At 46.1% G+C, this 18,742-nt stretch overlaps 1 protein-coding gene across 1 annotated transcript in view; it reads right to left on the bottom strand.

Annotated features, from left to right (window-relative positions):
- Positions 1–18,742, bottom strand: part of DYSF (dysferlin) — a 178,004-nt gene that overhangs the window by 146,985 nt on the left and 12,277 nt on the right. Inside the window, 3 exon segments of the mRNA XM_087965743.1 lie at positions 1,332–1,446; positions 4,883–4,988; positions 14,171–14,262. Of these exon segments, the coding sequence (XP_087821869.1) occupies positions 1,332–1,446; positions 4,883–4,988; positions 14,171–14,262 (313 nt within the window).

Below are 18,742 nucleotides of genomic sequence, written 5' to 3'. Positions count from 1 at the left end.
AATAGGACACATTACAAAGCATAAACCAAAGAAGAGCATTCAGAATCAAAAGGGGAAAAAGGGGGCTTTATTCTGGTCACCAAGAAGTAAAAAAAAAAGCTGTTGAGACTCTGGAAAGAGGGCAGAGAAGAGCAACAAAGATAATTAGGGGGCTGAAGGATAAAACATATGAAGAACGGTTGCAGGAACTGGGTATGTCTAGTCTAATGAAAAGAAGGACTAGGGGAGACATGATTTGTCTGAAATGGAATAGGGTCTCCTGCTCAAGCAGCGGGTTGGACTAGAAGACCTCCAAGGTCCCTTCCAGCTCTGTTATTCTGTAACTCCTAGTTAACCTCGGAAGGGGTTTGCAATTCACCCCATTTTCCTGAACCGTAAACCAAGGGTGGACTTCATCCATTATTCTGTAAGTGCCACCACATTTTAGCTTCCTGGGAAACTCTTTACCCAGGCCAGAACTTGGAACCTTGATTTGCTCAAGCTAAGAAATACGCACACACACACACACACACACACACACACACACACCATAGCACACCAAAAACTGCAATATAGGAAGAACGGCTGCAGGAACTGGGTATGTCTCGTTTCATGAAAAGAAAGAGTGGGGGAGACATGATAGCAGTCTTCCAATATCTCAGAGGGGCTGCCAAAAAGAAGAGGGAGTCAAGCTATTCTTCAAAGCACTCCAAAAGGCAGGACAAGAAACGATGGGTGGAAACTAATCCAGGAGAGAAGCAACCTAGAACTAAGGAGAAATGTCCTAATAGTGAGAACAATCAACCAGGGAAACAGAAACCAGAAGCTGTGGGTGCTCCAACACTGGAGTTTTTTAAAAATGATATTGGACAGCGTTTGTCTGGAATGGTTTAGGGCAGGGGTGTCAAACTCAAGGTGCTTAGATCAGGCCTGCTGCCCTAGAAACAGCGAGGGACCAGCCCGCGGGGCCTCTGCCAGTGAAAACAGAGATCGGGAGGGCCGCCTTACGGCTCTCCCAAGCTCCGTTTTGGCTGGCAGAGGGTTGCAGGGGACCATCGCAGCTGGAAACAGAGTTTGGGAGCCCGTTTTTCACTGGCTGGGCGCTCGGGCCACCAGAGGCACCACCAATATGAGTGACGTCATGTTGGCAACACCCCACTCTGCCCCCCTCCCAAGTCAACCCAACCCTAATGCGGCCTTCAATGCAATCCAGTTTGACACCCCTGGTTTAGGGTTTCCTGCCTGAGCAGGAGGCTGGATTAGAAGACCTCTGAGGTCCCTTCCAACCCTGTCCTTCTCTTTGGCAGGTCCGCCCTGAGATGGAGTTACGCTGGGATGGTTCGCCTCCTTACCTGTCACCGTGTCCAGCTCAGGGAGAGTCGGATTTGGCTCCGGAGGGGCTGGAGGAGGGATGAAAGGAGCTGCCCCCGGGGGTGGAGTGTAGGAGGCTTGGAGGATCAGACACCCCTGCAAAATAGAAAAGTTTGGATGAAGGACATGAAATGAAAGGGGTTGGATGTGTTGTGGTTCGCCAGCAGCTGGTGCAGACGGCAGAGGTATCAGACAGTGAGGACGAAAGAGAACCAGTCAGGGAGTCTGGAGAGGACTTGGACGAGGGTCCTGTATCTGATGCAGGGAGGGGGCCAGGACCATCTGAGAGTGGGGTGCTGCCTTGGGAGCCTTCGGAGTCTGGCAGCAGCAAAGCAGAGGACCCAGGGGAGCCTGTTCTTAGTTTGCGTGTGCACAGAGCTGCTAGAAGGCGAGAGCAGCTGAAGCAGAAGGGGTGACTCGGGAGTAAGGCTTGGAGGTGATTGTCCCTCCCATAAGATATAAAGGAAGTGCAAAGGGACAGGAACCTTTGCAGGAAGCAACGTCGTCGTTCACTCTATTTGGATTAACCCTTGAAGCTCTGTGTGGACTTTGTACTTCGGTTGGTTTTTTATAGTTCATTTGGCACTTCAGTTGTTGGCAGTACTTCAAAGGAGAGAAAGGTGGGTGCTTATCTCGAGGGACTGCTTGGGACTCATTACAGGCTGGGAATAAACATAATTCCCAGCGTTGAAATAAAACAAGAGTTATTTTAACTAAGCGTGGACTTAGTTACGGTCTCAGGAAGCCTTGGTCAAAACAGGATGGTCTCTCAAAAGGAGGCTTAGGTGCAGAGGCTTGGACAACCTGGTGAGACAGGTGTCAACTCGTAAAGCATTCCTGGCTTGCTCTCAAGTTGCCATAAGAAGGAGGGGGGATCTGATGGAAGCAGTTCAGTTGCTATAGACTAGAAGCACTTTCCATGCATACCTTTCTCCAGATTGTGTCTCAGGTTACCAGAGACAGCCCGTGAAAGTGCTTAGTTGGAGAATGTGATTTATGACACACTCTGGGAGGAGTGGGGAAACAGGGTCATAGGTGGGCAGCAAATTACGTAGGGCAGAGCCGACTGCATCTTAGGAAAAGTGCCAACATGTTGCTCCTAATAAATAATTGGATTTCTTTTGAAACTTGGGTCGAGGCTCATGAATGAATTAGGGCTTCCATCGGAACCCTGACAACAGGACCTCTTTAAAGCAGCTGCTTCTTTATTCAGGCCAATGTGGCTGTGTTAAAGAGATCTTCTGTCTAAATTCCCAAAACACTACTCTTACATGGTGATGGGTTTTTTTTAATTATTATTTAACCTCTGCAACACACAAATCAGAAAAGCCATTGTAATGACCACTTCCCAGCCCTTCCAATCAGTTAACAACAGAACAACCAAACCCATTTCTGATCTTCACTTTGAAGCAAAGAATACACAATCACCGTCCCTCACTGAAACAACACCCAATGAGGAGACGGAGTGTGTGCCGACATCCGCCGTTAAAAGGAAACAGGTGGCAACCTAGAAATTGTCATGCCCTTGTTGGAGTCTGATTCTGAGGGGGAGATTGAGCAGCTGACAGGGAGTGGGAGTGTGGCTCCGGTGGCTGTGGAAGAAACGGGGGAAGGTCACAGTCCAGCTGGGCATTCAGAGGAAGACCCAGGCCCACCCCCTCTTCATCCTAAGGCATGCAGGGAGGAACGGAGAAGGGAGCAATGTGGCTTATGGGAGAGAAAAAGGCCCTGATCCCTTTTATTAGTTGCGGCTGGGAGAACAGAATATAAGAGGGGCATTTACACACAGCTCCTTGCTGGAAGCAAAGCATGCATTATCTTTGTCGAGAGCAAGGAGCTCTCTGCCCTAATGACTGGCTGGGTGGGCGTGGCTGGGTAGGCGTGGCTGGGTGGTCCTGTGATCGGGTAGGTGTGACTAGGTGGTCATGTGACTGGGTGGGTGTGGCCAACTCGACGTCGCTTCTTTGCCCTAATTACCTCAAAAATTACCTCAAAAAAGATAATATACCAAAAAGTTTTTGTATTATTCTGTGCATTTAATACTTAAATAAAAGACTGGGTGTAACCAGGCTTAATAGCAGTGACTGTGAGAGGGATCTTGGAGCCTTAGTGGAGTTTCTGCTGAGTTAAGTGATTCTTATTATTTCAGGATTAATTCCCTCGGAGGCGAGTGGCTTTGTTTTCTGATTTTTCTCAATGGCTCTCTCACACAAGCGAGTGGATTGTTTATCTAGCTTACAACACTTTTACGAGATGTGAAATGCTCTTGGCTGGATGCCCAGACATTCAATTGAGCCTATTAAGAGTTTTTCCCTTGCTCTTTGTCTTTCTGAGGTCATTGGGGGCTCTCCCGAGCCCACGAGAGCCCCAGCAATCCACCTCTGGAATTCTGGGAGTTGAAGTCCACCGTCTTCAAATCGCCAAGCTTTAGGAGCATTGCATTCACGTGGTCCTACTGCATTCCCCATAACTCCTGGGAGACCCAGAGAGCCATGTTGGTATGCTGCCCCCAGCCTCTTTCCTCCAGAGCAAGGTTTCTCCACCTTGAAGATGGGGGGGGGGGGGAGACTTTCAACTCCCAGAATTCCCCAGCCCGCTCCACCATCAGGGTGCTTTTGTCAGAGTATATTCATGAACTGGAATAAAGCTTAGTAACAAGGTCAGCCAATGAGAGCTGAATTGAGGGCTGACACTTAAAGAGAGAATCTGGGCGTGGTTTACCTCTGTCCTGTGCTCATCTCTAAAGTGAAAGAGACACTAACTTGCTTGCTTGCCTGCTTCTCCTCTGGAAATATTGAATTGCTAACTAGGGCATACAAAACCTTTGCTAGACCAATACTCGAATACAGCTCATCTGTCTGGAATCTGCACTGTATATCGGACATTAAGACAATTGAGAGAGTCTAGAAGTTTTTCACGAGAAGAGTACTACACTCCTCTACTCACAACAGAATACCCTATATCACCAGACTTGAAATTTTGGGCTTGGACAATCTTGAACTACGCCGCCTAAGCGTAGTACACAAAATTATCTGCTACAATGTCCTGCCAGTCAATGACCTTGTCCCATTCCTAAGAGGTCTGTAAGGGGCGTACATAAGTGCACCATCGTGTCTCCCGTCCCTGTCCTATTGTCCCCATTTATTTGTACCTATTTCATGTATTCTTATTCATGTTTATACTTATACTTATTATCTTATAAGCGATTGACAAATCAAATAAATAAATAAAATAAATAAATAAAATAAAGTGAAATGGATGTCTGTTTCTGAGCTCCTGAGTTGCTGTTCTGCTCTGAACCTGTAACATGTCTGCTTCTGTTTGAGTTTGCTCCATGTTGGAGAAATCTACAACTGGTATTCTAAAATTTACTTTATATGTTTATAAAGAAGTTAAACGAAGCCCTCAGCCATCTGCGTTTACTTTTCTGGCGCTGAATTTACGCTGCAGTACTCTGAACATGCTTTGCCTTCCCACCATGGGCCAGGAGAGCCCCACTCCCGCACCCCCGTCACCCCCAAAGTGGACTTACCCCTGTGTTCTGCCTCTTGGCATCCAGCAGAGGGGCATTGAAGCTGGCAGCCAGATTGGGGGAGGCCAAGACATCCCGGAGGGGCACATGGGCCTCCCCCAAAAACCTGTCGGAAAAAAAAACCTGCAGGTGAGTCGGCCGGCTACACAGATAGTCCTCGACTTATAACAGTATGTTTAGTGACCATTCAGAGTTACAAGGGTACTGGGGAAAAAGCGACTTATGACCGTTTTGCCCACCTATGACCCCTTGGTCACCTGATCAAAATTCAGAGGCTTGGCAACTGACTCATGCTTATGACACTCCCAGTGTTCCAAGGTCACGTTATTCCCCCTGGGACCTTCTGGCGAGCCGAGTCCATGGGGAAAGCCACTGAAGGACCATGTGGCTAAATGAACAACAATTCACTTAACAATTGTGGCAAGAAAGGTCATTACATGGAGCAAAACTCACTTAACCAATGTCTCACTTAGCAACAGAAATTTTGATCTCAACTGCTGCTGATGGTTGGTTGGTTGGTTGGTTGGTTGGTAGGTAGAGAGAGAGAGAGAGAGACAGAAAGGGAGAGAAAGAGAGATGATACATAGAAGAAATAGAGATAGATATAGATAGATAGATAGATAGATAGATAGAGAGAGAGAGAGAGAGAGAGAGAGAGGGATAGTTGGGTAGGTAGGTAGATAGGTTGGTAGAGAGATAGAATGATAGAGAGAGAGATAGAATGATAGATAGATGATGATAGATAGATTAGATAGACAGATGTGGATGTATGTGGATGTATGTGGATGGATGGATGGATGGATGGATAAATTCAATAGAGATAGACAGATGTGTGTGTATTTATATGTACGTGTATATGTATGTATGTGTATAGATGATAGATGATAGATAGATAGATAGATAGATAGATAGATAGATAGATAGATAGATAGATAGATAGATAGATAGATAGATAGATAGATAGAGAGAGAGATGATAGAGAGAGGTGTGTGTGTGTATATGTAGGTAGGTAGATAGGTAGGTAGAGAGATAGAATGATAAAGAGAGAGAGATAGAATGATAGATGATGATAGATAGATTAGATAGACAGATGTGGATGGATGTGGATGGATGGATGGGTGGATGGATGGATGGATGGATGGATGGATAAATTCAATAGAGATAGACAGATGTGTGTGTATTTATATGTACGTGTATACGTATGTATGTGTATAGAAGATAGATATAGATAAATAGATAGATAGATAGATAGATAGATAGATAGATAGATAGATAGATAGATAGATAGATAGACACATACACACACACGCACACACATACATACAGTATATATATTTACACCATTACTCACTGCTTTCAGCCTAAAACTCTGATATGGGGATAAGCCAGGAACAGGGGGGAAAAAAATTTTCCCCAAATCTCAGCTTATCCACCAAATCCTATAAATAGGCCCTCCTGAAGAGGAACTAACCTGGGCAGGAAACGTGAAGTTTTTCCCAAGACGGAGACCAACAAGCCATTCTTCAGACTGGCTTTCCAAAGGAAGGGGAGGGGGAAATAGTCTTAACAGGACACTTTGTCCACTCAGCTCCAGTTCCGGCCGTGGCCCAAAGTCCCTTCTGGCCGGGAGATTGACAGCATCCTTGGGTCCTCCCTGGGGGTCATTTCCCTTCTGGCTTCCCAGCATTGTTCAGTGGAGATGGCCGCTTTCCCCCTCAAAAGGCTCTTCCTGTTGCCTTTGGGCTGGCCATGCTGGAGGGACCAGCGCCCCAGCGTCTCCCAAGGAGCCCCCGAAGAGAGACTCGCCCCTGCTGAGTGCCAGGGACCAGGAGAAGGGACACATACGCCCCCTCCATCCACCATGGGGGCTGCATCCTTTCCTTTTTTTGAAGGGACATTTCAGTTTCTCGCCTGGCCCAGGGAGACAATCCAGTCTGACCCGGCTTTTGGCATCAGGTTTTAATTTCTGCAGGCGACCAAGGAAAGTCAAAGTGGTGGGGGAAAAACGTAGCTCGAGGTTGAAATGAGGGCTCCTTGGGGCTGAAGGCTTTCTTGCAGACATTGCATGACCCAGCTAGGGAATATCATCAGGCTAGAAGGGTGGGTGGGGGAGGTTGTGGAGAGGAAGAGGGGAGGAACGGGGGAAGGAATTGGACTGAGAGGTCCTTGGTGAGCTCTGAGCTCTGTTGTTTTCTGGCAGACGTTTCATGGCCCAGCTGGGGAACATCATCAGTGCTAGAAGGAAGCGGGGTTTGTGAGGAGGAGGAGGAGGAGGAGGAGGAGGAGGATTGTGGGGTCCTTGATCCTCTATGATCTTGGTGGTTTTCTTGCAGAGGTTTCATGACCCAACTAGGGAACATTATCAGTGCTAGAAGGAAGAGGATTTATGAAGGAGGAGGAGGAGGAGGAGGAGGAGGAGGAGGAGGAGGGAGGAGGAGGAGGAGGAGGAGGAGGAGGAGGAGGAGGAGGAGGAGGAGGAGGAGGAGGAGGAGGAGGAGGACTGTGGCATCCTTGGTCCTGAACTTGGCTGCTTTCTTGCACACATTTTACGACCCCACTAGGAAACATCAATGCTAAAAGTGAGTGGAGTTTGCTCTCGTTTTATGTACATAAATACATACATATATTCACACACAAACACACACACACACACACACATATATATACACACACATACACATACACATACATACATATATACATACACGTACTTTATATGTATTGCTCTCATTTTATTTATAGACATATAGCAATACCACTTCCCGATGCTTTCCAGCCCTCTCCAAACAGTTCACAGAGTAGCTTCTTGCCCCCAGCAATCTGGGTCCTCATTTGACCGACCTTGGAAAGATGGAAGGCTGAGTCAACCTTCAGCCGGTGAGAATCGAACTGCCAAATTGCAGGCAGCAGAAGTAGCCTGCAGGACTGCATTCTAACCACTGCGCCATCATGGCTCATAGATAAAGATATAGATATTCATATTTTATACATGTATAAAATGAGAACAAACACCATTCTCTAGCACTGAAGATGTTACCTAGTTTCGGTCATGAAACGTCTGCAAGAAAACCACCCAGCTCTGAGAGCACCCAGGACCCCACAGTCTTCTTCTCCTCCTCCTCCTCCTCCTCCTCCTCCTCCTCCTCCTCCTCCTCCTCCTCCTCCTCCTCCTCCTCTCCTCTTTTCATATCCCCATTTCCTTCTAGCACTGATGATGTTCCCTAGTTTGGTCTTGAAACATCTGCAAGGAAACCACCCAGCTCAGTTAGCACCAAGAAAAATATATCCATTCCCATTCCTGCCCACTTTTCCTAGAGGGAGAGATTTGATCCAAACTGCAGCTGGACAGGCAGACAGACAGACAGACAGACAGACAGACAGACACACACACACACACACACTCACACACACACACACACGGTGCTGTGTCCCATCCCCACAGCTGACTCTCTTGAAATTCAGGTGCAAATTCATGACCCGTTTCCAGAGAAGTCCAGTGTTTTGAGCCAGGTGAGTTTTTGCAACTTTCCTTTTACCTTTTAAAGTAATTTTAGCCGTGTCCCATCAACCTTGCCTCCTTCCAAATTTTTCATTTTTGCACACTGTTTTTAATATATTTTAACATTTGATTGGACCCCGCCCCTGGTCCCTCTCCGAGGGAGGTGGACGGTTCAAAAATGTGAAAAACAAATAAATAGTGAATAAACAAACAAATAAACAAACGCCTTGGACAGGAGCCTCCTTCCAAATTCCCCAGAGCTTAGCTAAATCCTTCTCTTGCTGGGAATATTTGCTTCTCCTGTGAGCCATCCGGCTATTTTTAAGCTCCTTTTCTTGGCAGCTGTCGGTGGATTCTCACTACGCCCAGATTTTGAATTTGGCAGGGGTGACGCAGGCATCACTTTGGAAGCAAGGGAGTGTTAGAATAGAGCTGGGAGGGACCTTGGAGGTCTTCTAGTCCAGCCCCCTGCTCATACAGGAAACCCTACACCATTTCAGACAAGTGACTGTCCAGTCACTTTTTAAAAACCTCCAGTGATGGAGCACCCACAACTTCTGGTGACAAGGAGTTCCACTGCTTAATTGTCCTCACTGTTAGGAAGTTTCTCCTTAATTCTTGGTTGCTTCTCTCCTTGATTAGTTTCCATCCATTGTTTCTTGTCTTCTGGTGCTTTGGAGAATAAATTGATCCCCTCTTATTTGGGGCAGCCCCTCAAATACTGAAATACTGCTCTCACGACACCCCCAGTTCTTCTTTTCATGAAACTAGCCAAACCCCAAATCCTGCAGCTGCTCTTCGTATGTTTTAGTCTCCAGGCCTTTAATCGTCTTACTTGCTCTTTTTTTCCAAAGTCTCAACATCTTTTTTGTAGTGGGAGTGAACAAAATTGGTTGCAGCATTCCAGGGGTGGCCTTACTAGAGCTTTATAAAGCGGTACTAGAATAGAATTCTTTATTGGCCAAGTGTGATTGGACACACAAGGAATTTGTCTTGGTGCAGGAATTTGTCTCAGTGTACATAAAAGAAAAGATATGTTCATCAAGAGTCAAGACTTATAAGGTGCAACACTTAATAATATTCATAGGATACAATAAGCAATCAAATCATACTAGGAAACAGTCAATACAAATCATAAGGATAAAAGTGACAAAGTTACAGCCATACAGTCACAAGTGGGAGGGAATGAGTGATAAGGAGTGATGAGAGGATTAATAATAATAGTAGTGCAGACTTTGTAAATAGTTGGACAGTGTTGAGGGAATTAGTTGTTTAGCAGAGTGATGGCATTAGGGAAAAAACTGTCTTTGTGTCTAGTTGTTCTGGTGTGCAGTGCTCTATAGTGTTGTTTTGAGGGAAGGAGTTGAAACAGTTTATGTCCAGGATGTGAGGGGTCTGTAGATATTTTCACAGCCCTCTTTTTGACTCGTGCAGGATACAGGTCCTCGATGCAAGGCAGGTTGGTAGTAATTGTTTTTTCTGCAGTCCTAATTACTTTCTGAAGTCTGTGTCTGTCCTGTTGGGTTGCAGAACCAAACCAGACAGTTATAGAGGTGAGATGACAGACTCAATCATTCCTCTGTAGAACTGGATCAGCAGCTCCTTGGGCAGTTTGAGCTTCCTGAGTTGGCGCAGAAAGAACATTCTTTGTTGTGCTTTTTTGATGTTTTTGATGTTAGGTGTTCATTTTAGGTCTTTTGATATGATAGAACCTACAAACTTGAAGGTCTCTATTGTTGATACTGTGTTGTCTAGTATTGTAAGAGGTGGTATTATGGGAGGGTTTCTCCTAAAATCTACCACCTTTTCTATGGTTTTGAATGTGTTCAGTTCCAGATTGTTCTGGTTACACCACGAGGCAAGTTGTATAACCTCCTGTCTGAATGCGGATTCGTCGTTGTCTCGAATGAGACCAATCGTGTTGTGTCATCTGCAAACTTCAGTATTTTAACAGATGGATCATTTGAGATGCAGTCTTTGATATATAGGGAGAAGAGAAGTGGAGAAAGCACACAGCCTTGGCGGGGGCTGTGCTAATTGTACAGGAATCAGATGTTGAGAAATGCAGTTCGTATTAATTTCCAACGGATTCCAAAGAAACACAATCACCAACCTAATCCGAAAAGAGATACCCCCAAAAAACCAAGACACAGAACAAGACAACGGTATCGCACTCCTCCCCTACATCAAAGGCACCACAGACAAAATCAGCAAAATTCTCCACAAACACAATATCAGGACAGGCACTGACCAAAAAATAGCCAACATCCTAAGAAACCCCAAAGACAAGAGCCAGCTAGAAAACCAAGGAGTTTATGAAATACCATGCAACAATTGCCCAGCCACATACATTGGACAAACCAACAGGAGAATAAATGCACACATCGCAGAACACAAAAACTCAGTCAGAAGAGAAGAAAATACTTCCTCCCTCTTCCAGCAACTTAAAGCCGCAGGACATGAAATTAATTTTGAAGGAACCAAATTAATATCCAACACTGAACACTCCAGCAAGAGAATATTCAGGGAAGCCATTGAGAGAGAGAAACACCCCCATAACATGAATAGATGGGACGATACCTCCCGCCTACCAGACATCTGGAAGCTAGCCCTCACCAGCAAATGAGTCCCAGCCACAAAAACCAACACCAGACCCGAAACAACATGGGACACCACCGCCAATCCCCCTCATCAGACCCAGGCCCAAGCCCATCCTATAAACAAAGGACAACCACCATCCAGAAACCAGACCACGGCTGCTTCGCCAGCTGTCACACACCCTGACCCCAAAACCAAACAAACTGATACACGCCAAGAACACAGACCCAGACCCCAAACTCGAAGCCAGACTAAAACCCAGAATGCTACATCACGGCCACCCGCTCAGGATACCACATGAGAAAACTCAGGAAATTACACCACAAGAACTCAAGAAGTTGCTACACAGCAAATGACCCAGGATATCATAGCACAAGACCAAGGATACCACAGCAATAAATCTCACAAGGTCATCACACAACACATTACCCAAGCAGTTACAACACAGGAGGCTAATGGAAAAGAGATCAAAACACAAACGACCCAGGAAATTACAACACAGGACCCAGGATACCACAACAAAAGAACTCGCAAGCCCATCACACAACCCATTACCCAAGCCGTTAAAACATGAGAGGCTAATGGAAAAAAGATCACTACAAAACAAACGACCCAGGAGATTACAGCACAAGATCCAGGATGTCTCCACAACAAAACTCACAAGGCCATCACACAGCCCATTATACCAACATCAACTCCATCAACCAATCAAGAGGCAGCAGCGCAGCCAACCAGCCCAGCACACGAGCCCCCACCACCAGTATTTATAGAGAGACGGCAGCTCCAATCACACACTGCTTGCACTGTCACGAAGCCGAAAGCACCAGCCTGAGGATGGCGAGTGGGACCTCGCTGAAACGTCGCCAAGATACTCTTAAACTTACATGGGAAAAGACCCGAACACACACACACACACACACACACACACACACACACACATATATATTATATATATATATTCAACTTTGTTCGGGTATTTTCCCATGTCATCATAGTTGTGCTTTTAAAGTTGTAGCAACGTTTCGGCAGAATCTCATCTGCCATCATCAGGCTTCTGTATTGTGTTCATCTGTGAGTCAGGCTTTTACAGTGGTTTCAGATTTAAATTTGGGGCAGCCTATTGCTGTGCCAGAATGGTTTTTTCTTCATCCTGATTGGTTGGGAGTCTTGGTCTGTGTTTATTGGTCTTGGAGTTTGCTGTGTTCTGCTTGATTGGTGTTTCTAATATCTTCTGTCTGTTTTGTAGCTTTTTTTGTCTTGATTGGCTGGCAACATTGTGTTCCTGTATTGGAGGCTTTTAGTGCGGCTGGGCTCCGAGTAAACAGACAGCTATCATTTATTAGGAAGCTAGGTTTCATCTGGGTGCCTGGTTGGGGTGTGTTTGAGCTGGAGGTATCGGGGGGATCTGTTTGTGCCCAGGTGTTTGCCTGGCTTGTGGTGTGGAGATTTTTTTGTTTGTGAGTGCAAATGATTGACAGTCTGGTGGAATCATCTCTTCTGTTCATGCTTTCTGGTCTTTTTTCAATCTCTATGGCTTCTCTGATGATTCTGTGGCTGGGGTTTTCTATAGTGGCTAGGGTTTTGGTGCCATTGGAGTCGATGCTATGACCTGTGGCTTTCATGTGTTGGACTAGTGAGGAAGTGCGTTCCAGCTTTTTTACTGCATTTTTGTGTTCATCTAGGCGGGTGCTTATTCTTCTATTAGTCTGTCCAATGTATGTGGCAGGGCATGATGCACAGGGGACTTCGTATATGCCTTGGTTTTCCAGGTCAATTTTATCTTTGGGGTTTCTTAGAATGGCTGCTATTTTTCTGTCTGTTTTGAAGGCTGCCTTGATGTGATGCCTGTGTAGTATCTTGCTGATTTTGTCTGTAGTACCTCTTATGTAGGGCAGGACAGCTGTTCCATAGGTCTGTTCATCTTCTAGGTCTCCATTATGTCTCAGTGTGTTTTTGTGGATCAAGCCGGTGATTTTGCTTTTGTGGAAGCCGTTGGCTGTCAGTACTTTAGTCAGGGTGCATAGTTCAGTCTTTATGTGTGTCTTGTCTGCCAGGCGTTTGGTTCTGGAGATTAGTGTTTTGGCCACGGAGTTTATCTGTGCTGGGTGGTGGTGGGATTGGGCGTTGAGGTAGCGGTTGGTGTGTGTTTTCTTCTGGTATATGGTGTGTCCTATATATATATATATATTTGCAAGGCTGAGCAGCGGCTGCAATAGCCTTGAAATACTTCCTCCTAAGCAGGTCAGGAAGCTCCTAGTGAGAGGAGTGCTCTGCACATGCTCAAGAGATGGTATTTGCAAAGTAAGAAGCAAACAGTCCAACACTCTTTAGGTCAGAGGGAGAACCAGCTAATAAACTCTGTAAAGCACAGAAAAACCGCAAGGAGGGCTTTGTTCACACCTTGGTGTTCGCCATATTGACTTTTTTGTGACACTGTTAGACATTATGCTTACATAAGCACCACACAGAGTAAACAAAGAGCACAGTCACCATGTGCTTTACTGCTCAACTACTTAACTGTAACAGGAAACAAGAAACTCTACTTGGGAAAAAAAGAGCATAGAACAGTGGTGGTATTCTACCGGCTTCGGCCTGGTTTAGGCGAACCGATAGTAAAAAAATGCTACCATTTAGCAGCTAAACCGGTAGTTTAAAAAAAGACAGCTACCAGTTCGGCTGAACCGGTATTTATTTATTTTTCCTCCCGATGATCAGCTGTTCTGACAATCAGCTGTGTCGAGATCCCCCTCGCTGTCTTACTGCTTCGCCTAGACTTCCCTGAGGCCCAAAAGGCAAAAGGGGGCATGCAGGGGGATGCTGTGTGCCCACCCCCCACACTCTGTTTTTTACCTCCTGGGCCTCAGGGAGCAAAAATGGGCTCCTAGGAGGCTTCACTGATGCCCAGGAGGCAAAAAAAAAATGGAGTGCAGGGGGGTGGGGTTCCTGCAAAAAAAGAAGAAGCCATGCCCACCCAGTCCCATGGCCATGCCCACCTACCCATGCCCCCAGAACCGGTAGTAAAAATATTTGCATCCCACCCCTTGCATAGAGTATATACTATATTCCAAGATCCAAATCTGTAAACACTGCCGTCTACTGGCTAAATACTACCCTAGGTGTTGCATAAAAACACACGCCAACAATGAATTCCAACAGACACACAGAGAGACACGTAGTCCTGGGAGCCCCACCTGTTCCTGCCCATCGTTTCATGATCCTTGACCACCACGTGGAGCTCAGCATTCTGGTCCAATGGAACCCCTTTCAGGTCCCACTCGAAGCCCTAAGAGAAGATGGGAGAAAAGTTGGAAGGAACTTCAGAACAGAAATTGAATCTGAAGTAGGATGATTGATTGATTGATTGATTGATTTAGCATAGGCTAAACTGAAAGGACTCGATCCACTCCATAAAACCTGGTCCATCCTCAACATAGAAAAGAAGGACTAGGGGGTGATATGATAAGCAGGTAAGATTCCAATATTGGGGGGGCAGCCACAGAGAAGAGGGGGGTCAACCTATTCTCCAAAACAGGGGTTGCCAACTTTTTGGACCTCAGGGACAACCAAACTCATATTTTTAAATCCCGCGGACCAATAATATGAATTTTGAGTGACGATGGCTTGCTGACGTTGGTGGGAGAGAGAGATCTGATCTAACCTCGGAGGACTGGCGGTGATGTTTTCTCTCTCTCTCTCTCTCTCTCATACACACACACACATACACAAACACACACAGAGGTCCCTCACACACCTCCCCCCCTCCAAGGCAGCCACATTCCTAACCTGCTTTTCAGCTCCGTTCTCAGGGGGAGGGGGAGAGAAAGATTTGATCTAACTTCGGAGGGCTGGTGATGATGTTCTCTCTCTCTCCCTCCCTCTCTCTCCCTCTCCCTCCCTCTCTCTCTCCCTTCTCCCTCCCTCTCTCTCCCTCTCCCTCTTCCTCCCTCTCTCTCTCTCTCTCCTCTCTCTCTCTCCCTCCCTCTCTCCCTCCCTCCCTCTCTCTCTCTCTCTCCCTCTCCCTCCCTCTCTCTCTCTCTCTCACACACACACACACATACAGAGGTCCCTCACACACACACACACACACCCCCAAGGCAGCCACATTCCTAACCTGCTTTTCAGCTCTGCTCTCCGGGGGAGAGAGAGGGGGGAGAGGGAGAGGGGGAGGGGGAGAGAGAGAGAGGATATCCTGAGATCCCAAATAAAGAATGACCAAAAACAGGGTGGGGGATTTCCCTGCAGACTTTTTTTGGAATTTTCCCAGGGTCTCTGCAGAAAAAGCAGAAGCAGCCTGGATTAATGGCTTTGGGGGGTGTTTTGGGGGTGACATTTCTCTGAGGACCACCAAACTTTTCTCATGGACCACCAGTGGTCCCCGGCCCACCGGTTGGCAACCACTGTTCCAAAAGACAGGACAAGGAGCAACGGACGGAAACTAATCAAGGAGAGAAGCAACCTGGAATTAAGGAGAAATTTCTTGACAGGGAGGACAATTAGTCAATTAATCAGTGGAACAGAAATTGACACCAGAAGTGGTGGGTGCTTCATCACTGGAGGAATTTAAGAAGAGATTGGACAGCCCTTTATCTGAAATGGTAGAGGTCCTCCTGCCTGAGCGGGAGGTTAGACTAGAAGACCTCCAAGGTCCCTTCCAACTCTGCTATTCTGGCAGGCGTGCTCTTCTCCGCCACAAATGGGGAAAGCTTTGGAGAAGCTTCTTTGGTGAGAAGCAAAACATTTTCAAGGACAAAAAGAAAGCAGGAAAGTCCTGTTGCTTTTTTGTTGCACCCTGACAGGGAGTGGGAGTGTGGCTCCGATGGCTGTAGAGGAAACTGGGGAAGGGCACAGGCCGGTTGGGCATTCAGAGGAAGACCCAGGCCCACCCCCTCTTCCCCCTAGGGCATGCAGGGAGGAACGGAGAAGGGAGCAACGTGGTTTACGGGGGAGGAAAGGGCCCTGACCCCCTTCATGGGCTGCAGTTGGAAAGACTATTTAAAAGGGAAAAGCACCTTTGGGACAGCCACGACTTGGATCAAGGGTCTTCAACCTTGCAAGTTTAAGACTTGTGGACTTCGACTCCCAGAATTCCTGAGCTAACATGACTAGAGGAGGAATTCTGGGATTTGATGTCCACAAGTCTTAACGCTGTCAAGTTGGAAGACCCGTAATGATTGAGAATCTCCATCGACTTAGTTGGGGACATTTCTAGTCCATTCTCTAGTGCAGAAGGGGACAGAATAACAGAGTTGGAAGCTTGGAGGTCTTCTTCTAGTCCAACCCCTTGCCCAAGCAGAAGACCCTCTACCATTCCAGACAAGTGGCTGTTTATTCTCTTCTTAAAAGCCTCCAGGGATGGAGCATCCACAACTTCTGGTGGCAAGCTGTTCCACTGGTTAATTGTCCTCACTGTCAGGAAATTCTTCCTTAGTTCCAGGTTGCTTCTCTCCTTGGTTAGCTTCCATCTGTTGCTCGTTGCCCTGCCTTTGGAATGCTTTGGAGAATAGGTGGACCCTCTCATGCCCCAGTTGGAGTCTGATTCGGAGGGGGAGATTGAGCAGCTGATAGGGAGTGGGAGTGTGGCTCCGATGGCTGTAGAGGAAACTGGGGAAGGGCACAGGCCGGCTGGGCATTCAGAGGAAGACCCAGGCCCACCCCCTCTTCATCCTAGGGCATGCAGGGAGGAACGGAGAAGGGAGCAAGGTGGTTTACGGGGGAGGAAAGGGCCCTGACCCCCTTCGTGGGCTGCAGTTGGAAAGACTATTTAAAAGGGGAAACTGCGCATGGCAAAGTTGCTGGAAGCAAAGTGTGCATTATCTTTGTTGAGGCTTATCTGGGTTTTGGCGTTCCCCCAACTGTGTGTGCCTCATTATCTTTTGGAAGTCTGCAAATTATTATCCTGGTCTGTGGCGTTAATTACTTCAACGTGGTTTGTGATGGGGTTTTTTTTTATTTCTACTTTAATCTGTATTTTGGGTCCGGACTGCATTTCTTCCCTTCGTAGACTGTTTTTGGAAGAGTTTGATCTCCTGCCGAGGATAATTGGACATTGGGGGCCAAATCGGAGGCATTAAAGGAAATTTATCTACTTTGGTGACTTTGTTATTTTTTGCGCCACGTCCCGGATCAACACTCAAATATTTCAAGACTGCTTGTCATGTCACACCTCAAAAGGCTTCTCGTTTCAGTTCACCGAAAGCGGCATGAGTGTCCTAGTGCCAAAGCTTTTGGCCCCCACCGATTTCCTTCTTCCCCTCCTTCCCCCAAGGAAATCCAATCAACAACCCAGATTCCCAGCCAGATTGCCTAAAAGTTTCCTACTCCTCAGAGGATGTGTGATAAACAGACACTATGGTCGGGGTGTGACAGCCCTGGCGAAGGAAACCCTAATTTAGTTCTAGACACTTCTCTCTTTATTGTCTCGGTTGAAGGGTGAAGTAGCTCCCTCGTTCCCTGGGAGAATGAAGAGGAAGGGATGATAAAAGGGCGGAAGTTGACAATCCTGGCTTCCCCACGGGAACAGAAAGTGACCTTTGAGGGGGGGAGGGGGGGAGGGGGTCAGAGGGGCATCGAGAAAACTATTAACTGATCACAAACATGCAACTCGCTAGGAGCAGCAGGCACAGAGTGTCAGCTTTGGAAGCCATATTAGCACCAGGCGCTTCCACACTGCCACATTCTTGAGCCTGGGAAAATGGGAGGCGGGAATTTCTCGGAGTGTATTAGAATAGAATAGAATAGAATAGAATAGAATAGAATAGAATAGAATAGAATAGAATAGAATAGAATAGAATAGAATATATGAAAATAATAGAATGGAACAGAATGGAACAGAACAGAACAGAATAGAATAGAACAGAATAGAATATATGAAAATAATAGAATGGAACAGAACGGAACCGAACAGAACAGAATAGAATAGAAAATATGGAATAGAATAGAATAGAATAGAATAGAATAGAATAGAATAGAATAGAATAGAATAGAATAGAATAGAATAGAATAGAATAGAATAGAATAGAATAGAACAGAAAATATGGAATGGAATGGAATGGAATGGAATGGAATGGAATGGAATAGAATAGAATAGAATAGAATAGAATAGAATAGAATAGAATAGAATAGAATAGAATAGAATAGAATAGAATAGAATAGAATAGAATTCTTTATTGGCCAAGTGTGATTGGACACACAAGGAATTTGTCTTGGTGCAAATGCTCTCAGTGTACATAAAAGAAAAGATACATTAATCAAGAGTCAAGAATCATCAGGTACAACACTTAATGATAGTCATAGGCTACAATAAGCAATCAAATCATACTAGGAAACAGTCAATATAAATCGTAAGGATACAAGCAACAAAGTTACAGTCATACAGTCACAAGTGTTCTGTGATAAGGAGTGATGAGAAGATTAATAGCAATAGTAATTCAGACTTTGTCAATAGTTGGACAGTGTTGAGGGAATTATTTGTTTAGCAGAGTGATGGTGTTCAAGAAAAAACTGTCCTTGTGTCTAGATGTTCTGGTGTGCAATGCTCTATAGCTTGTCAGTTTGAGGGTAGGAGGGGAAACAGTTTATGTCCGGGATGTAAGATTAGACATAATAGCATTCTTCTTCGAAGTCAAGGTCATGTTATTTCTGCACCCGATGGAGAGAAAGTCTCAGTTGGGACGGAGGGTGATTGGGGCATGTGATGCCATGAGGGGTGCAGGAGGTGGGTTTGTAATTTTTTTTGCAAGGAAACCTGGAAACTTTCAGATTTG

The sequence above is a fragment of the Notechis scutatus genome, chromosome 4 (genome assembly GCF_049901735.1).
Source record: "Notechis scutatus isolate UNSWTSFEM ecotype Mainland chromosome 4, rNotScu1.2, whole genome shotgun sequence".
Lineage (NCBI taxonomy): Eukaryota > Metazoa > Chordata > Lepidosauria > Squamata > Elapidae > Notechis > Notechis scutatus.
Note: the sequence above shows the minus strand (reverse complement) of the source record. Positions and strands in the feature narration are given on the sequence as shown.